At 45.0% G+C, this 18945-nt stretch overlaps 1 protein-coding gene and 1 long non-coding RNA gene across 2 annotated transcripts in view; both read right to left on the bottom strand.

Moving 5' to 3' along the window:
• The window catches only part of RELL1 (RELT like 1), a 63369-nt gene extending 50063 nt beyond the window's left edge, over positions 1-13306 (bottom strand). The window contains exon 1 of the mRNA XM_035005157.1: positions 13107-13306. Within this exon, the coding sequence (XP_034861048.1) occupies positions 13107-13194 (88 nt within the window). The 5' untranslated portion in view covers positions 13195-13306. The remainder of the gene's footprint in view (positions 1-13106) is intronic.
• A 4028-nt stretch (positions 13307-17334) lies between these two features.
• Positions 17335-18945, bottom strand: part of LOC118010258 — a 4752-nt gene continuing 3141 nt past the window's right edge. The window contains exons 2-3 of the long non-coding RNA XR_004679159.1: positions 18167-18261; positions 17335-17615 (exon numbers count right to left, since the gene is read on the bottom strand). This is a non-coding gene — a long non-coding RNA (uncharacterized LOC118010258). The remainder of the gene's footprint in view (positions 17616-18166; positions 18262-18945) is intronic.

Raw genomic sequence — 18945 nt, 5'->3', positions numbered from 1 at the left:
GGCAGAGACAATGCTATGAAATCTTTGAGTTACACCACAGGACAGAAGGGTCAAAGAAAACCACACAGTGGTATAACTTCTACTTTATTACACTATAAAACACAATGTAAGTTCATAAACAATAAAGCACTGGCCTGATAATTGCTTTTCTTTCCCTCTATATTTCTTTAAATGCCTTCTGAGTCCTTATCTAAATAGTAAACCACCATAATTTCAAAGAGAGTCCTCCAAGCATAACGTTTTAATATCATGAGTTGGTTTTTCCAAACAGGAAAGACTTGACTATTTCATTTTCCAACAACCAATTCTCCATCACCAACTGGGTGTCCTACAATTCAGTTCAGTTCTGATCCCAACCACTGGAGCTAGTCCCAACCCCATAGGTTGAAGGGCTCAGTCCCACAAGACTGCCCCCACTTCAGCCACCGGCTGCAAATGGTGTCCCCAGGCTAACCAACGACAAATTCAGGGATTTCCATGCTCTTCCTCAGGTTCACCAATTTTCTAGAATAACTCACAGAACTCAGGAAAACTCTAACACTTAGGATTACAGTTTGATTATAAACGATAGGACTCGGGAAGAGCCAAATGAAAGAGACGCACAGGGCAAAGTATGGGGGGCGGGGGCTGTGTGCGGTGCTTCCGTGCTTTCTCTGGACATACCACCCTCCCAGCACATCCCTAAATTCCAAGTTTTTATGGAAGTTTCTCACATAGGCATGATTAAGTCATTGGCCATGGATTAATTCAATCACCAGTCCCTCTTCCTTCCCTGAAATCAGAGGATGGGACTGAAAGTTCCAACCCTTGAATCCTGTTGTTGGTTCCTCTGGCAAACAGCCCTCATCCAGAAGCTATCTAGGGTCCCAAGAGTCATCCATTAGTATAAACTCAGGTATAATAAAGGGCTCATCATGAATAACAAAAGACACTCCTAGCGCTCAAAAAATCCCAAGGGTTTTAGGAGTTCTATGCCAGGAACCAGGGACAAATATGTTTTATTATTCCACACTGACTCCAAGTCTAGAGTCTTTGCTCATTTATATATCAAGATACAGCACTGAACAGCATAGAAAAGATCAACTATTTTATCATATGGTTGAAGCAAAAGAATTCTCTTTCTCTTTGTCTTCCCCCTTCCCACTCCCACCCAGGAACTAAGTCACACCACATCCATTGTCTAGAAACTACCATTTGCATAACATGTAGGTGCCTAACGTGCACTAGTACTTTCAAGCAGATTATTTCCCTCTCCCTAAATCAACTTGGTCACGTTGTTGTAAAAAAACCAAGGGACGGAAGAAAACGGACTTGCCAGAAATGACAAGGAGATGAAGCCCTTAGCCAAGCAGCGTTTTCGAAATCACCCCAGTGCTGATCTGCAGGTTTTATTTAAAGACACTGCTCTATACACTGATGGCCGACACGCCTTCCCCCCCACGACCTCAAGGGAAGAGAAAACAATGAGAACCTGACCAACAATAGGGGGAAAGAAACAGAAATGCACAACATTCTTCTGAGAATAAATGCTTAACGATTAAGAATTCAGGAGTCAAGCTGATTTGTACAATGTCAGAGGATTTACTGTAACAGAACACAAATACACAATTAGCTAGCTTTCACCATTAATGAACTTTTCCTGACCCTTACACCATCAAGACTACATGCTGCCCTTACTTCATGATTCCGGTTTCCCAGCACTCCTTAAACTTTGAAAAACTGTTTCTCTCTGGATGTCATAGGTATTAATTAAACCTATACACTATGTGTTGTATTTCTATCACTGACCAAGAACTATGTTATTCATTTTATATGCCAAACAATTCTGAGATGCATAAAGAACAGATAGTCTCCTCAGCCCTGTCCCCACCTCTTGGCCCTCCCCTCCCCCCATCTCTCTGTCTCTGTTTCTGTCTCTCCAAAGCAGCAACTTAGAAACAACAAGAAGGAAAAGCAATATCGGCTGCTTTGCTGAGGTACTGGGGCCATGTCTCAAACTCAGGACTTACTGAGCTCAGCCTCTGGGGCTCTGCCATCACATCCCAGTGCCTGGGGGCCCCCCTTCGGGTCCCCCATCCTCCACTCCACCCAGCCTTAGGCCCCCACTGCCTACACAATAAAGTGCACAGTTTCTGGAGCTCCACAGCCTCACCTCAGCCTCCCGTCTGCAATTTTCACTGAGGAACCCTCCGTTCATACCGGCTCTGCACTGACTTGTCCTGCCCTGCCTCCACACCTTCGCACAGGCTGTTCCTTGTGTTGGCCATGCCGCCCCTCCACTCCCTTTAGGGTCCGCTGACAACACCAGGCTTTTGGCATGTTGAAGTCCCTTCCACCTCTCCTATCAGAAGGCAACTCCCTCTTCTGGGATCCCATACAGCATTTTGTAGTTCTTGGATTGTACCAAACTCATTCTCCATTATTCTACAGTGATTTGTATTCAGAGCTTATCTTTCCCTTCTGAATCTCAAGTCTGCGGAGGACAGAAACCAAGCTTGTTTTGTTCAGTTTTTTTAATTTTACATACCTACACAATACCTAATAGTATCTCAAGTAAGGCCCTTTGTTTTTTCATGAATCGCACACTGCCTGTAGGGAATATCTACCTGTTTCACCTGCAAAGGCTATATTAAGACATGAACTTGGCAATCCTGCGTATGAAATAGATTTTTCCCTCGGAACCCTGCTTCCTGGCTCTATCACCTAGCTTCCAGCAATCTTCAATGCCTCTTGTTTCTAGCCACGCTTGTTTTGTGTTTTGCCTTTAATGGAGGAGGAGGAGGAGGTTGGAAAGAATTGAGGAAGCTGCAAAGGAATTTAAGGCTCCACATGCATACAGCACACACATGCGAAGAAAAATGAAGGAATGCCTGTTCATGAGCCATCTGCCAGTTCACCAATGCCAGGAAATCCCAGGCTGCTGTTTGTATCACGTAGATAATTCACACGATTGTGTTGGAGACTTCCAGCTATGAAGAGCTGTTAGAACGTTTGAAAATTAGCACTGCCGAGTCATATCGTGAGACAGAAAGCCCCGTGAATTCTTCAAGCTTCCACCCCTTACAGGAATGTCACAAAAGCACGTTATGCCTGTATTTAAGCACGGGGGAGGAAGGATGTTGCCGATATTGAAAAGGATTTTTTGTTTGTTTGGTTTTAACTCTACCTATCACGTGACATTTTATGTATGGGTTCTTTATAAATCTTCAACCACTCAGCTAAACTTATCTGGCCTGTTAAGAAGGGTAATGGCATAATTGTCTAATTTGTGTCTTTTTAGGAAACTGAAGTCCATTTTTCCTTAATATCCCCCTTATGCTAAAACTTCTAAAAAATTCATTTATAAACCTAATGACATGTAAACTGAATTACTCCATTCAAAGATTTACTCTTAAAGCAAAAAGGACAATTCCTAAAGAATTCCTTGGAAAACAGCCCATTTTCCACTAAAAAGCAAAACCTGCATTCAATTTCTGATGCCTTCATTTCCTTTAAGTAGATGGGCCTATGGTGAAAAAGTTAAAAAAAAGAAAAAGATTAAATATACAACCTTCCTTTTACCTGTGGTGCTGAGCACACAGTGCATACAATTTCACACAATAATAATAGAGAACATTTGAGAACAAGGAACATCCATTTAGCTGTGGTTTCCCCTCATCTGTGACGTGAGTGAGACATTTCACTTCTCTTCATCTTGGTGAATCCTCAGTAAATGTGTTTTCTCATCTCTGCGAGACCGAGACTACAGCAGCCTGCTTCTCAGAGAATTTGCAAGAATCTGATCAAGCCTTGAAACAGTTGAGCATGTCTTCCACGCTCTGCTGCCCTAAGGACCGCTGGTCAGACAGACACAGTGAGAATAACTGCACAGAATTTAATGTTTAATACCACGGGATGGATGCCACAGGCCTTCATGCACTCTGCGCATCCATTCCCAGGAGATAAAATCAGAGGGAAAACCTAGGGAAGGTTTCTTGGGAGTGCTACCCTTGATCTCAGCTTGAAGGATGGGTATAGACTCTCTCATCCCACCCCCAGCCCCAGGTTAGGTACTTGGGCCACGTGCCAAACATACTAAAGACACTTTATCATTATTGCCTGTTTTACCACCTTCCCAGAGAACCTGCTAGCTCCATAAAGGCACAGACTGAGTCTGTTTTGTTCACATCACTTCATCCCCAGGGCCTTGCGCACGGTAAGGCACTTTACTAACATTTGCTGAATTAATAAATATATCAAAGCACCGTCCCGTGAAACAAAGGCATAAAAGAAAGATATAAAGTATTATGGAACATGACAGACACACATTAATAGATGCCTTTGGTGCCCTGGTTCTAGAAACACAACTGAATTTAGTTCACCTTTGAAAACAGTTTCGTGAATGGATTTGGGTTTTGAAAACTTTTGCTTTGAAAATTTTCATTAACACTTCCAAACATATCAATGTCCTACCATACTTACCCAATGAAGCAGTACTTGCTTACTTTTATCGTCATTCTTTTTTTTCGCAATGACCAGATTTTTGCACCTCAGGCCTGGGGAACAATATGGCCCATAGAAGCTGGCAGACAAAACAGCCTCTTATTAATTTGAGAAGGGACGGAGAGGGGAGACCATAGCTAACATCTGTGGGTGAATACTGGAAAGCCTAACCCTTCACTTTATTGTAAACAAAAAGCCAAGTCAGACACCTGGATTCCAACTCTGGCTTCCTTCCTTCCAGTATTTAAGTGTCTGCTCTGTTCTAGGTCCTGTGCTTGGATCTTAGCCGCGGACAGTGCCCAAGACACATACACAGGCCCTCTCCTCACCAAGCTTAATGGTCTGCTCCCCCACTACAGGCTAATGATGTTCCTGACTCCCACAGGCCACTGAACTCCTCGGGGCTTGGTTTCCCCATCTGCAAAGAGAGCGGGTTAATTACAAGATGACCACCAAAATCCCCTCTGACTGTAACTAAGGTTTTACAGCTAAAAACACCACAATCGCTCCATAAGTCAGTTAGCCTCAGTCATGCATCTCAAGTCCTGCTTACCCAGATCCAGAGAGCTGGGAAACCAGCATGAGGATCAAGTGCAAATGTAGACCAAGGAGCCTTATCAGAAGCAGCTGAAGTGACTGGGGTCACTTCAATGGAGAGCCAGCTTTAACACAATGGGAAGAGTCCTAGACCGAGTAAAGGAACCTGCTTAAGTCCTGGCTAGGCCAACTTAGTGTCCTCAATTCTAAATAAGCTTTGAGGAGATGGTCAAGATTCCTTCCAGCCCCTAATGCTACAGAATTCTACTTCCTCATTCCAGTATGTGTTTTTCCTAGCACCACCAAGCAATAATTGTATCCTGAGGCTATTTACCTGGATAGAGCATCAGATCCCACAAGTTAAGGGCTCAGTCCTACAAGCCTGCCCATGCCCTCACCTTGGATGGCAATTCCAAGTCCAGGTTGTCACCTTGTGCTTCTGATCCACAGGCTATAAATCAGAGGTTCCCATAACTCCACACTTGGGTGCAATTAATTTGCTGAAGCGGCTCACAACACTGAGAGAAACATTTAACTTACTGGCTCACCGGTTTCTTAGAAAAGATATGACTCTGGAACAACCAGATAGGAGAGACACATATGGTAAGGTATGAGGAAAGGATGTGGAATGTCCACGCTTTCTAAATGCGCTACTCTCCACACACCTCCAGGCATTCACCAACCCAGAAGTTCATCCAGTCTTGTTGTTCAAAAGTTTTTTTAAAGATTTTTATTTATTTATTTGAGAGAGAGAATGAGAGACAGAGAGCATGAGAGGGAGAAGCAGACTCCCTGCCGAGCAGAGAGCCCGATGCGGGACTCGATCCCGGGACTCCAGGATCATGACCTGAGCCGAAGGCAGTGGCCCAACCAACTGAGCCACCCAGGCGCCCCTCAAAAGTTTTTTTAAAGTACTTAATCAGAAGCTCTCCCTGCTAACTCTTCCCCTTCCCAGAGGTTGGTGGGTGAGGCTGAAAGTTCCAATCCTCTAACCACATGACCTTTCAGAGGACCAGCCCCATCCTGAGGCTACCTAGGGTACCACACTGAGTCCAGAGCATCCCCTCTAAGGGGGCTCCTCATGAATCACAAAAGACACTCCTACCACTTGGGAACTTCTAAGGGTTTGAGGAACTTTGTGCCAGGAACTGGGGGCAAAGACTAAATATATTTCTTATTAAACCACATTCATCATAAGATTTACTTCAATGCAACATTCACTAGTCAGCAATGGTAAGAGGAACAATGATCAGTCCAACCCTGAATAATCACAAAGTATGTCAGGAGGATGATCACATCAAATCCTAGGAGAACACTGTCAAAATTCTGTGACTATACTTTTGGATCGACTGGCTAGAGATAACCAGATAATTGATGAATGAATCTTCCAGAACTCTTCCGAAACAAAGTGTCACATTCTACCCTTATAAAGGCAATGGTTTTTTTCCTTTTGTCTTGCTCTCCTTCCTTGCCTAATTTTGGTAGCCAGTGGCTCAGCCCCACATATCCCATGCATCGCAAGAGAACTCCCTGCCAAGCCCACTCGTCCCTATTCCTCCCCCCTTGAGGCCTCAGGTGCTCCCAACATTGCTTCCTCAACCCCCACCCTGTCCTTACACAACCAGCCTCAGTGGCAGCTGGGAAGCTAGATGAGATAGGGGATGCCTCAGGCAATAGCAGAGGACCTGAAAGGAAAATGCTGGAGCACTTAGGAAGTTTGTCTCACCGGATAGTGGTGGTAGGTTAGTATTTGGTTCAGGACAAAATAATAATAATATACTTTCTTGGTACTTACTTTGTGCCAAACACTGTGCCATTAACTCTCATGTTTTAGAGCTCATGTAATTGTCACAACAACCCCACATTTTCTCCCTAATACAGATGAGGAAAGTGGTTCAGATTTTTCCCCTCCGTACAACGGCATTTTATTTAGTGGTGGGAATGCATACACACAGGAGCATGCAAACAGAATGACGGGAGGGGAGAGTCAGGAGAGCTGCAGCTGTTTAGAACCCTGGGATGAGCAGGGGTGCCTGGATGCCTCAGCCAGTTACGTGTCTGCCTTCGGCTCAGGTCATGATCCCGGGGTCCTGGGTTCGAGCCCCACATCAGGCTCCCAGCTCAGTGGGGAGCCTGCTTCTCCCTCTCCTCCCAGCTTGTGCTCTCTCTCCCTATCTCTCTCTCTCAAATAAATAAATAAAATCTTAAAAAAAAAAAAAAAAAAGAAAGAAAGAAAGAAAGAATACTGGGATGAGGAAAGACAAGAAGGTGGTGGCCTTGGGGGATGGCGAAGGCACAACAGAAAACCAGTTGCCCTGAGTTCCACAGTTTGGCAAAAGGATTCTCAAGGTGAGATGACGGGCAGAGAAACTCAGTTTGCCTGGGGTATCTGCCACTTTCTATCCATCCCTCCCTCCCCAAAAAGTCCCTGGGCAGATTCTGGCTTTTTCCCCCTTACAAAGAGAGCCATGTCAGTAACGGGCAGAGGAGAAACAGAGCCCAGCTTCTCCATAAAGTTGCCATTATAGGGGGCATCCATCCCCAAAGCCACTGAGAAAAGAGAAAACCTCAGCTTTGCCCAGGTATCTTTATTTTAGCAGATTCCACACTAGGATACCAAAATAGTGCTTCTTTTCATGAGGTACCACTCATTTGAGGAGTTACTTTTCTCCATAGGATATTTTACTATTTTAAGCAGTTGTACATTTGGCTGCCCACAGACAAGAACAAATGAGTCATGGAGAGGAAATGCAGGATCAAAATCCTTTCCCTGAAAACCTGGAGGTCAGATGTGCCTCGAAATTCAGACTTTGTAGATTCTAGAAAGGTAATGCAATGCATTTAGCACACATTATGTAACACTCCAAAATCAAATTTATTGGGATTACTGCAGCAAAATTTAGTAATATTCGAACCAAGTGAAATGAATACGTACTACAGAATCTTATATTGGTTCTGGTTAGGTTTTACCACCAATGGGGTATGCAAAAAAGCCTCAAAAACTTGATGTTCAGAGCTTTTCTGACTTCAGAATTGTCCAAAAGGGATTACAGGCATGTGCAAATGGCTCAAATACTGGAAAACATAGTCAACCTACCAGTAATCAAAGATGTACAAATTAGAACAATCAAGGTACCACTCTTTGCCTTATAAATTAGCAAATGTGTTTTTCTGAGACAATGCCAACAGTTTGAAAACTGAGTCCTTCGACACTGCGGTGAGCAGTAAACTGGGACAACCTTCAGACCACCGATGGTGGTGTCATCAATGGCCTCAAAAACACGAATACCTTTGACCCCAACACCGCCTTTCCAAGAACTCCTTTTCCATGGACATCATCGGTATCTAGACAAAGCTTTACACACAGACATTCACTGAAGCAATTCATTTGAGGGGCGCCTGGGTGGCTCAGTCAGTTAAGCGTCTGCCTTCGGCTCAGGTCATGATCCCGGGGTCCTGGGATCGAGCCCCGCATCGGGCTCCCTGCTCAGCGGGGAGTCTGCTTCTCCTTTTGCCTCTGCCCCTCCCCCCACTCATGCTCTTTCACTCTCTCTCAAATAAATAAAATTTTTAAAATTTTCAAAAATAACCTAATTCATTCGAAAATTCAAATTCAATTAAAAATAACTAGCAACGGGCCCCTGGGTGGCTCAGTTGGTTAAGCAACTGCCTTCGGCTCAGGTCATGATCCTGGAGTCCTGGGATCGAGTCCCGCATCGGGCTCCCTGCTCGGCGAGGAGCCTGCTTCTCCCTCTGACCCTCCCCCCTCTCATGTACTCTCTCTCATTCTCGCTCTCTCAAAATACATAAATAAATCTTTAAAAAAAAAAAAATAACTAGCAACAACTGAAATCTAAGACAGAGTCACCAAATCAGTGAATCCATACAATAAAATATTATGCAGCAATTTTTTGAGTAGGTAGGGAAATGGAGAGACTTCACATATAATATTAAAGGAAAAACACAGGATCGGGGTGCCTGGGTGGCTCAGTCGGTTAAGCATCTGCCTTCGGCTCAGGTCACGTTCCCAGGGTCCCTGCTCATTGGGAAGCCTGCTTCTCCCTCTCCCTCTGCTGCTCTCCCTGCTTGTGCGCACTTGCTCTCTCTCTCTCTCAAGTAAATAAATAAAATCTTTAAAAAAAAGAAGAAAGAAAAACACAGGATACAAAATTATATTTGCATTATGATCCTATCCAAGCAAAAAAATAGAGAGAAAACTAGAAGGAAATACACTAACAGTGGCGAGTGCCTTGGAGTAACAAGACCAAAGGGTAATTGTTTCCCCTTTAAATCTTTAAATCTTTGGGAGAATTTTCCAAAAGAACCAAGAGCACTGTATTTTAGCTGAAGGGAAATGGAAAAAGAAGGCCTGTCTACATAACTCCCAGTCAATGGCAGCAAATTCACGAATCTGAGGTGCCACTCTGGGCTTTTATAAACATACAATGAACCTTTCTTTGCATAACCACCACCACCTCCAGAATGACAACTTTATAGGACGTATGGTCTACATTTATTAGACAATTTGGCTGACATTTTAAGTCCAGCCTAATGGACACCATGGGAAAGAAATCCAGAAAGAAACAGTACAAAGGATAAGAGATATGCTCACTGGCAGTCGGTAAGGCAGGCAACGATAAGAGCTAGCACATGCCCATTTTATAGGTAAGAAAATAGAGTCATAGACAGCCACACTCCCCGAAGTGGCAGGGGTTCTCCCTGACTTCCACTCCAGGGCTGTCTTGGAGCTTGGTGCTCTTTCCACTCTATCTTGCCATTAGCCTATTACTTGGTGATTCTTTATAAATATCGTCGAATAAAAAGAAATTTCTCACTAGCAAGAAAACCAAAATGATTTACTAATAATAAGAACAGGCTTCAGAAGCTAACAGATCTGACTGAAGGTCAAAATCCAACTTAAATATTTCAGTGACTTTTTCAAGTTAACTTCTCAGATACCCGATTTTCTCATCTATAAACACAGGAATAAAACCACATAGCTGACAGGGTGTTGAAGAATTAAATGATCTGAATACTCAGACCAGAGCCTGCCACAAAACAGGTATAACAAACGCTGCATCCTTCCCCCAAAAAGAGTGAAGTGTCTACAATGAACCAACTCCAAATTCCAAGTTTAGTCCTTGTTGGCACACCAGACTCCTTATTCTCCCTGCTATCAGGAGCCCACCAAATCTTTACCAATTACTGAAGTGCCCTAAAATAATTAGAAACCACTCAACATAACAGTTTTAACCAATGACAATTTAAATCATTTTTTGTCAGTTTTAAATAATTTCTCTTTTGTCTTAACATGTAAGTAAGCTTCAACATCAGAGCCAAATTCTTTAAAAAGTAACAAGGAAATTTTTTTTCTATTGCCTTGGGGCTTTGGCCTGTCTCATTTGAATTCAACTACTGAAATTCCCATATCATCTGTTTGATTAATTTCCTTTAGGGGGGCAAAAGGGGGAGAAGAGAATGAAAGGCACTTCTTAAATTTTTCATTTCCTCTTTAAATTAGATTTGGGCATGGAAGTCTCAGCTACCAGGATGCTTGCTCAAAACATTCTGTCCACTGACTATGTTATTATGTGGCTGCACAGCTTGGCTGCTACCTGGCCAAAGGAGAACCCAGAATTTAATAAAGCTTATCTTTAGCATCAGATGAGGAGTAGGAGGCTGGATGGAAGCCCACAAAACCGGAGGAGAGTGCCATTCTCTCTTCACCAGCCCCCGAACCTTTTCCACCCACTCCTTTCTAGAAGGCCGTGCCCATTGTCTGGTAGAGAAACTAATAAGCCCAAAGGTTGAGTAACCAGAAACCTTAAGGGCATAAATAAGCCAAGATGTGGAAAATCATCCCTTCTGATGCCTGTGGTATACAGTTTCGAATGTGGCTTTTAAGAGACAGAAGTTAAACGAGATCCTTCTAGCAGGCAGGAAAAGAAAGAGACATTATCACTACCCACTGTGAAGTTATCTGTCCTTTTCTCTGCTTCCCAACTTCTGCTAACCACATGCTTACAATTTTAGGATGTCCGATCTTAGAATTTCAACAAGACTGCTGAGGTTGATTTCTGTTCTGTTTTCTCTCTGGGGAGAAGTGGGGTACGGTAGAGAGAATGAACTTTGGAATGAAGCAGGCTAGGTTATCAAAGATACATATAAAGATACACACACACATACACACGCGCTCACCTCCCACTGGTTCTGCTTCTCTGATTGAAGGCTGACTGATACATCAGCTATGTGACTGGGCCAATTATTTAACTGCTCTGGGCCTCAGTTGCCTCACTGTAAATAAGAACTTCATAGGACTCTGAGAAATAAGTGTAGAGAAAGCATATTAATCACCCAATTCAAAGCTTGGCATACAGCAAGCACTCAACGCCGCTGCCTATTTCCTTCTTCCTACTTTCCTAAAACATTACCTACAAACATTAATACCGTCATAGATTCCAAGAGGACCAGATGTTAGCTGGTCAGGACATCTTTTCTTCATACAGGCCTCAAGTCACACCGGCACCTTTGTACTCTTTCCTTTTTAGATACTTTGTTCTTCTTCAATGGTAAACTTTGATCAAAAAACGTAGCTCTGCAATTCGATGAGAACTTTTTTCATCACATACCAAACCTGAGAGCTGAGTGTTGCTCAGAGATCCACCGAAACACAAACTTAACCCAGGAATGGACATCCCTGGCTGATGGCTGATTATATGCATCCAATGCTGATTTTTTAACAATTTTATTCCCAGGTTAAGCTATTCAAATTCTGGGGCAGCTAAGTACGGTCTACAACCCCGAGTGCAATTTGAACCTGATGATGCACCCACTTGTCTCAGCCATGAAACACGGGGTGAAAACCAAAATCTCCCATCCAGTAATACATGTCACTAGCTTCCATTTCCCCAGGAGGGATGACTGAAAAATACGGGTCTGCTAATAAAGGCTCAGGAGACATACTCTCCATCCTGTTGCCTTCCTAACATGTTGTTTTCTGTGAAAAAGTGAAGGCCAAAGTGATAAGCCGGTTTAAACTGTAAGAGATTCGAATCTTCTCAGGAGTAAAGAGCAAGCAGTGTATGTGTTTGTATGGAAGAGATAGTCACGGTTGCAAGGCTTCCAGATGCTTATTATTTGGACGTGAAGAGGAGCCACTCAAGCTTGGAAGAGCTTGCTGATGTAAGATTCCAGGCTGTGGTAACCCCAACTGGCCAAGAAGGTATGCGTTTATTATTATTATTTAACTAGTGCTGTAAAGTGGCAATTAAGAGGGAAACCAGTGGCAAGGAATCCCTGGGGTCTACAGCCGTAAAAACAAGAGTGTAAGACTGGACTTCCGTAAAAGTTACACGTCCTCTTAGATTTCAATTAAAAACTCCTGCTCCAAATTCGTCATTGAAGACAACACTTTTATGGTCTCTGCTGGTGGCTTCCTGCTCTGACCACACAAGGTTCCTTTGTGGTGACAGGAATTGACTCAAAGAAGAAAAAAAAAATGTAAGTTTGCAAACGCGCCTTCCCTTTTTCCAAGCCTGATTTATCCAGGATATGTGGGGAAGACATCTGAAAGCCCCCAAGAATCCATCAACCACTACAATTAATGAAAACTTGGAAAGGAAAGAAATGGAACTCCCCAAGGTCTTAAAATATAAAACAAAGGTGGGGGGAGCTACGACAGCGCACCCGGTCGCCGGTGTCGATCTTCCGCTCGCGGGGCCTTTGAAGACAAGCGCGGCAAGGGGTCCGCGGGGCTCCAAGGTGCTCAGCCTGGCGGGAAGCGCCCGGACGGAAGCCAAGACCAGGCCCAGTCCCTACACCCCGGACAGCTCAGAGGGGCGGGCTAGGGGTAACAGGTCCTCAGAGGAGCGGGCGAGAGGAGGGAAGGCGGGTCCCGGGCAAGCGGGAAGGGAGGGACGGGAGCCGTCGCCCCGCGGCGCACCCGGCCCGGCCACCCTCCAACAGCCAGATGTTCAGCGTCGGGATCCCGCGGCTCTGCCAGGGCAAGGGCAGCTCAGTGCACAGCGGGGCTGCCGTCCGGACCCCCCGCCTCCTCCCGAGCGCCCAGGCCCGGATGGGACACTCACCCGGGGCCACTAGCGGCGAACTCACGGTGCCTCCCACGAAGACAGCGGCGGCCAGGACCGCGGACCCCGAGAGTTCCCCCGGGGCCATCGCAGCGTTCCTTCGCCCTCCACCCACCCGGCGCCGCGTCCCGGGATCCAGCAGGCAGTGCAGCTCGAGAGCCGGCCGCCGACGGAGTAGCAGGGCTCGGCCCCCGCGCGCTGTGAACCCCGCCCCGTACAGCACCCTCTTCTCCGGCCCCACCCACCCGGCTCGGCCCGGCCTCTCCCCGCCAAACCCCGGGCTCCGCCTGCCCGGGAGCGAGCCCCACCTGTGGCCCCGCCCTCGTCCCCGCCCATCGCGGCCTGACCCCGCCTCGCCCCGCGGCGTCCGCTTCCTTCTAAATTCCACCGCTTCTGCGGCCGCCCGGATTAGGCCATGACCCCGCCCCTCCTGTCCCGCCCACCGAGGTCCGACCACACCTCCCTCCGGCAGCCCCGGTCACGCCCACTTCTGCCTGGTCCCGCCTCTTCTCGCCGCGCCCGCTTGGTTTCCCAGTGCGGCTTCAGCGCAGACGCGGGGATTGCGCGGGAGCTAGAGGAGCGGGCAGGTCTCCGCGGCTCATCCTGCCCTTCGCTGAGAGCAGACGGGCGGAGGAAGAGGAAGAGAGAGAGCGGGACAGGAAGCTCTAGATGACCTGACTTGACCGTCATCGGAGTGGGCATTAATTCTTTGTTGGCATTTCTATTCAGCTGTCATTCCCCTCCGTGACTGGTCCAGAGAGGGGCGCTGCGCCGTACGTGAAGCTTCACTGTTTGAAAATTGAGGAGTAAAGGCAAATCCTTTAAATTTCTTCCTATCTCCGCTTTCCTTTAAGCTGCTCCTTTTGGGAAATAAACCTATACCTACCTGCAGGAACAAATTGCTTTTTTTTTTTTTTTTAAATCGTGCGCCCACATTGCACTTTGCAAATACTTTCACGAAATAGTTCTTAAGGTACCTCGTCACTTACGATCTCCTTATATCCTCATGTCAGCTCTGTGAGGTGAGTAGTATCCCCATTCCACCGGCCGTTGAGTAAACCCACAGGACACTGTGATAAACTGGAATTAACTCGTCTTCGTGGTGTTTGCTCATTGCTGTGCTCAATGACAACACACACTAAGAGTCAGAGTGACTTTGAAGTTGAACCATCATGTGCATTGATTAGACAAGAGCCTTTGTGAGTAGTTCCCTCTTTACTGCACTTGAGAGACCCCTGAAGCCAGGTTGTCAGGCCTTCAGTAACGCTCAAGATCACAGGCATGGTGAGGGGGGTGAGGTCTGAGGGTTTTCACAGAATGGGGCTCTTCCTTGGTTTGACTGTCACCTTCCAATTTTCAAAAGAAGACTATTTATCTTCTTGTTGAGTCCTGGAAACATAGACTCTTACAAACACTGGGAATCCCCAGAAGCTTGGGCCACTACAGATAGCTGGGGCTGAAGGATGGGAGCCCCTGCCCTTGGAAGCCAAGGGCGGGCACTGTGGGTCCTGTTCAGTTGTGGGCACATCCTGCAGTCTGGCAGGTGAAGCCGTTTTTTACCACACTAAAAACTGAGAATGGCTGCAGAGGGAAAACGTCCATGTAGGTTTCTAACTTAAAAAAGGAGAGAGTCCTGGGCCTAGAAATTAAACTGTAAACTGTAAGTTGTAGCCAGAACCAGCTATATAATTTGCAGAACCTAGTGTCTAATGAAAATGCAGGGCCTTTTGTTCAAAACTTATTAAGAATTTCAGGATGGCAACAGCAGGTGTTAAAGCAGTTGTGGAGCCCTTCTAAGCATGGAGCCCTGTGTCCAGGCCATATACCCATAAAGCCAGCTCAGGTTTTGGCACTTAGAATGCAGCAAAATGCTTGAACCAAGATATCTATGCAAAATGTAAAATATCATTTGAAAAATTAATCATGTTTCACTCTTTTTTTCACAGATTGAACTTACTAGTAAAAAAACAGGACCTTTTTTGTTAGGTAATCTCTACACCCAACCTGGGGCGCAAACCCACAGCTCCAAGATCAAGAGTCGCACGCTCCACCGGCACCCCAAGACAGGGCCATTTTAAACAACATATTTGAATTGGATGTCTACTCATGGCTCTCCAGAAATAAAAATACAACCCTGTAATTAAAGCTGGATGAAACCTTAGTAACCATCTATCAAGCCCCTTACTTTAGAGATGAGAGATAGTTAAGTGACTTGCCAGATACCTCATACCTAGATGAACCAGGGTTGGAACCCAAGGCTCTGAAATTTCCCTTCTCAGATTTTTTGTACACCTAGGTGTTTGACCCAGTCTCTGTAGATACCTCCCTGTCACATAACCCCATATATGTGCATTTGCACATTCCACTAAAGGGAGGGAGGGCAGGAGGGAGAAAGGGATGAAGGGAGAGACAAAGGAAGGAAAGAAAATCAAGCTTCAGTTATTCTCCAGGTACTTACCACTACAGATTTGCTTGCACAATTTAAAAAGCCATCGCTTGTTTTAGTTTAAATGTGAAGACTTCCATGTGATGGAAGGTTTTTATATTAGGAAGGGGATGTCACATTTCTTCTGAGGAAATAAAAATCGACACCATGAGGCTAAGGGATCTTCCCATTTGTTTCAGAAATAAAATATTAAAAGGTAGAATAGCTGTTAACAATAGCTCTCATTTATTCATCCCTTAGATTTAGCACCATCCCACAGTGAACACTTTTCCTGTGTTCCTTCATCAAATCCTCACAACTTGATATTTGGGGAGGTATTGTTACTGCCCTTCACTTCAAAGCTGAGAAGATCAGGATGTGAGGAATTAAGGAATTTACCCAAGTCACACAGCTGCTCCATGGTGTTGCTGGGACTCAAATCCAAGATCAGCTCACTGCAGGCCTGCACTTGAACTTCTGCTTATACTGTTCTGCCTCCAAAATGCAAAATACTAGCCAATTAGCTCTCTTTTTCCAATACAAAGTCTTAGTCTGTTTTTGCATGCTTAACCTAGCCTTTTTGAACCCTGTGTCAACAATTTTTTTCTTCAAGGAGAGTGTTTATGGGGATAGGCTATAAATAAGAGTTTGGAGGAATCAAGTTTACAAACTTAGGCAATGGGCTGTCCTTTCTGTTTTTTGTTGGTTTTTGTTTTGTTTTGTTTTGTTTCCAGTGTCTCTGTAAGAATTCAGTTAATCATTCCCCTTAGTAGAAACCTTTCCTGTTTTCCTCTGTGCCGCTAAGGTGGTGATTTTCATCACCATCATTTAAAAGCATAAGACTCAGTTGGCTGGTATTTACTTTACTTAATGTTGAACAAACTTCCTCAGAAAGTCTCTGTAGAATTTCTTCCTTCTGTGATTTAGATGTAATCATGTTTCCTTTTGAGAGGTTATATCCAGGAGAAAAGCTGATAATTAAAAAAATATATATATGCATATATATAAATGTTTGCAGGGAATAAAATGATATTTCATACAACCTAGGGTTATTTTGATCTGACAGCAAGCATGTACCATGTTCCTAGTACTGGATTGAGGGTAGGAGGCCAGAGGGGAGAGTCACTGAACATTTAGTAAATGATCAAAGGCCCGGGGGCAGGGTGGGGGGGGGCATCCAGCCCTAAGATTCTACGCCATAATAAGAAATCAACAGAGAGGATGAAGGGTGCCAGAGTCAGGCTAGAAGGAAGGGTTTCTCAAAATTATCAAAACACTATGGGCCAGATAATTCTGTGTTGGGTGGCTGTTTTGCGCACTGTAGGATGTTTAGCAACATTCTCTGCCTCTACAAACTAAATGCCAGTATACTCTTCCCACCACCGCCCCCCTCCCCCCGAGTTGTGACAACCAAAAATATCTCCAGATATTACCAAATGTTCCCGGGGCGGGGGGGGGGGGAAAAAAATCCCCCCCCCCCCCCCCCCGCCGTGGAGAACCCCTGGACTAGAGGAATTTCAAGAAGACCAAAAGGATTGCAATGGAGGCTCAGAGCAAGTCTTCATGGGGAAAGTACAATTTGGGCTGAGTCTTGGGATTCATGGAGAGGTGAGGAAAGTGTATGAGCAAATGTACAGTGAGAGAATTTGCATGGTGTCAACTCCACAGTGATGAGCATGCATGAGGGGAAGAAGCAGAGAATGCATTGGCAATAACTGTGGGTCATAGCTGAGCCTAATAGTCAAGAAAAGGAGAACAGAGAACTTCAAATGCCCAGGAATTGTCATAAATTATCATAAATTATTCTGTCACCAAAATAAAACTTTTTTTAGGGGCAGTGAGAAGAATTTCCATTGTTCAATGAGATTGTTTTCATCCTAAGTCAGGAGTTGCAAATACAGAAGTCCTAATTTTGTCCATGTGCCCGGTAGATGTCGGAGGAATCTGTTTGCTAGGTGTGCAAGGGTGTTCATAATCTGCTTCCTTTCTGGACCACCACGTTCTGAAAATTGGGTGTAAGTGACTCGGGCCCTTTGCTGGTAGAGCTTCAACACCAGGTGGATAGACATTGACATGGTTGTTCTCTGTAAACAGCAAGAGAGAATTATAGTTAGGAACTGCATGGTTTGGAAAAACCCACAAAGCACATTTCAGAGGACAGGGTACAAGGTACTTAGGCAAGCTTCCTTTTGATTGCAATCAACAGAAACTTGAACACTAGCTCCATAAATAGTAAATGTATTAAGAGGGTAAACTCTTTCATGGATATAAAAAGAGTCAGGCCCCAAGTCCTCCAGCACATTAGAACCAGGAGCAGTAAGTAGTAAATGTAGGAGGTAAGGCTCCTTCTCCAGCTCCCTGGGCTGCCACATTCTCCTCGCTTCTACCTCTTAGCAAGTATAAGCTTCCTCTCTGTCTCTCTTTTTGTCTCTGTCTTCTATCTCTCTCTGGTTTTTATTTCTGTCTCTGTCTGCCTGTCTCTCTCTGACTCTCTCTGCCATCTGCTGCTTATTACTCATGTATCTTGGCCAGGGCCTCCCATAGCTGCCTCACCCCCGGGCCCTGCTCAGCATGACCTCCACAGCTTGGCTGCGGATCGGTTTCCCATGTCTCAGGAGAACACGGGGCTGCCCACCTGAGTGCAACTCTTCCTCCTAGATAGGGACATTGGGCATGGTCCTCTCACTCGCTGATAGGTTCTGCGCAGAAGCGAACAGAGGCAAGATTTTCCTGAAGAAAGAACTTAACATCAGTGTCAAACATACAGAGTAGTCCAGTAAAATAAGGACTGGAAAGTTATCCAGCTAATCAGGCACCATGGAGGTTGCTGAGGGACCCGTGAAAAGACACTAAGAAGCATGGTGAAGGGGAGGCCAGAGTGCAGTGGGCGAAGAAGTAAAAACAGTCCTAGAGAGTTTTCTTCCCAGAAGCTTGGCTGGGAGAGAAAAGAAAAGGAGGGGAAGTGGGGCCTTGGGAGTCAGGAGAAGGCTTTTATGAAATAGAGTGGATTTTATGGGACGACTGGGAAAAAGACAGAAAGGAAGGTGTGAATAGGGTGGGGGGATAGCTAATGCAACAAGGTCCGGAGAAGACCCCTGATGGGATCAATAGCATAGGAGTTGTTGGCCTTGAACAAAAGGCACACACCTTGTGCTCTGAAATTGAAGGGAAATGGAAAAAAAGAAAGAAAGAAAGAGAAAGAAGAGAAAGAAAGAAAGAACAGAATAGAAAGAAGGAAAAGAAGAAAGAAAGAGAAAGAAAGAAAGAGAAGAAAGAAGAGAAAGAAAGAACGAAATAGAAAGAAGGAAAAGAAGAAAGAAAGAAAGGAAGAAAGAAAGAGAAAGAAAGAAAGAAAGAAAAAAGAGAAAAAGAAAGAAAGAAAGAAAGAAAGAAAGAAAGAAAGAAAGAAAGAAA

This window comes from Mirounga leonina, unplaced genomic scaffold, assembly GCF_011800145.1.
Source record: "Mirounga leonina isolate KUSES-001 unplaced genomic scaffold, KU_Mleo_1.0 Mir_129, whole genome shotgun sequence".
Lineage (NCBI taxonomy): Eukaryota > Metazoa > Chordata > Mammalia > Carnivora > Phocidae > Mirounga > Mirounga leonina.
Note: the sequence above shows the minus strand (reverse complement) of the source record. Positions and strands in the feature narration are given on the sequence as shown.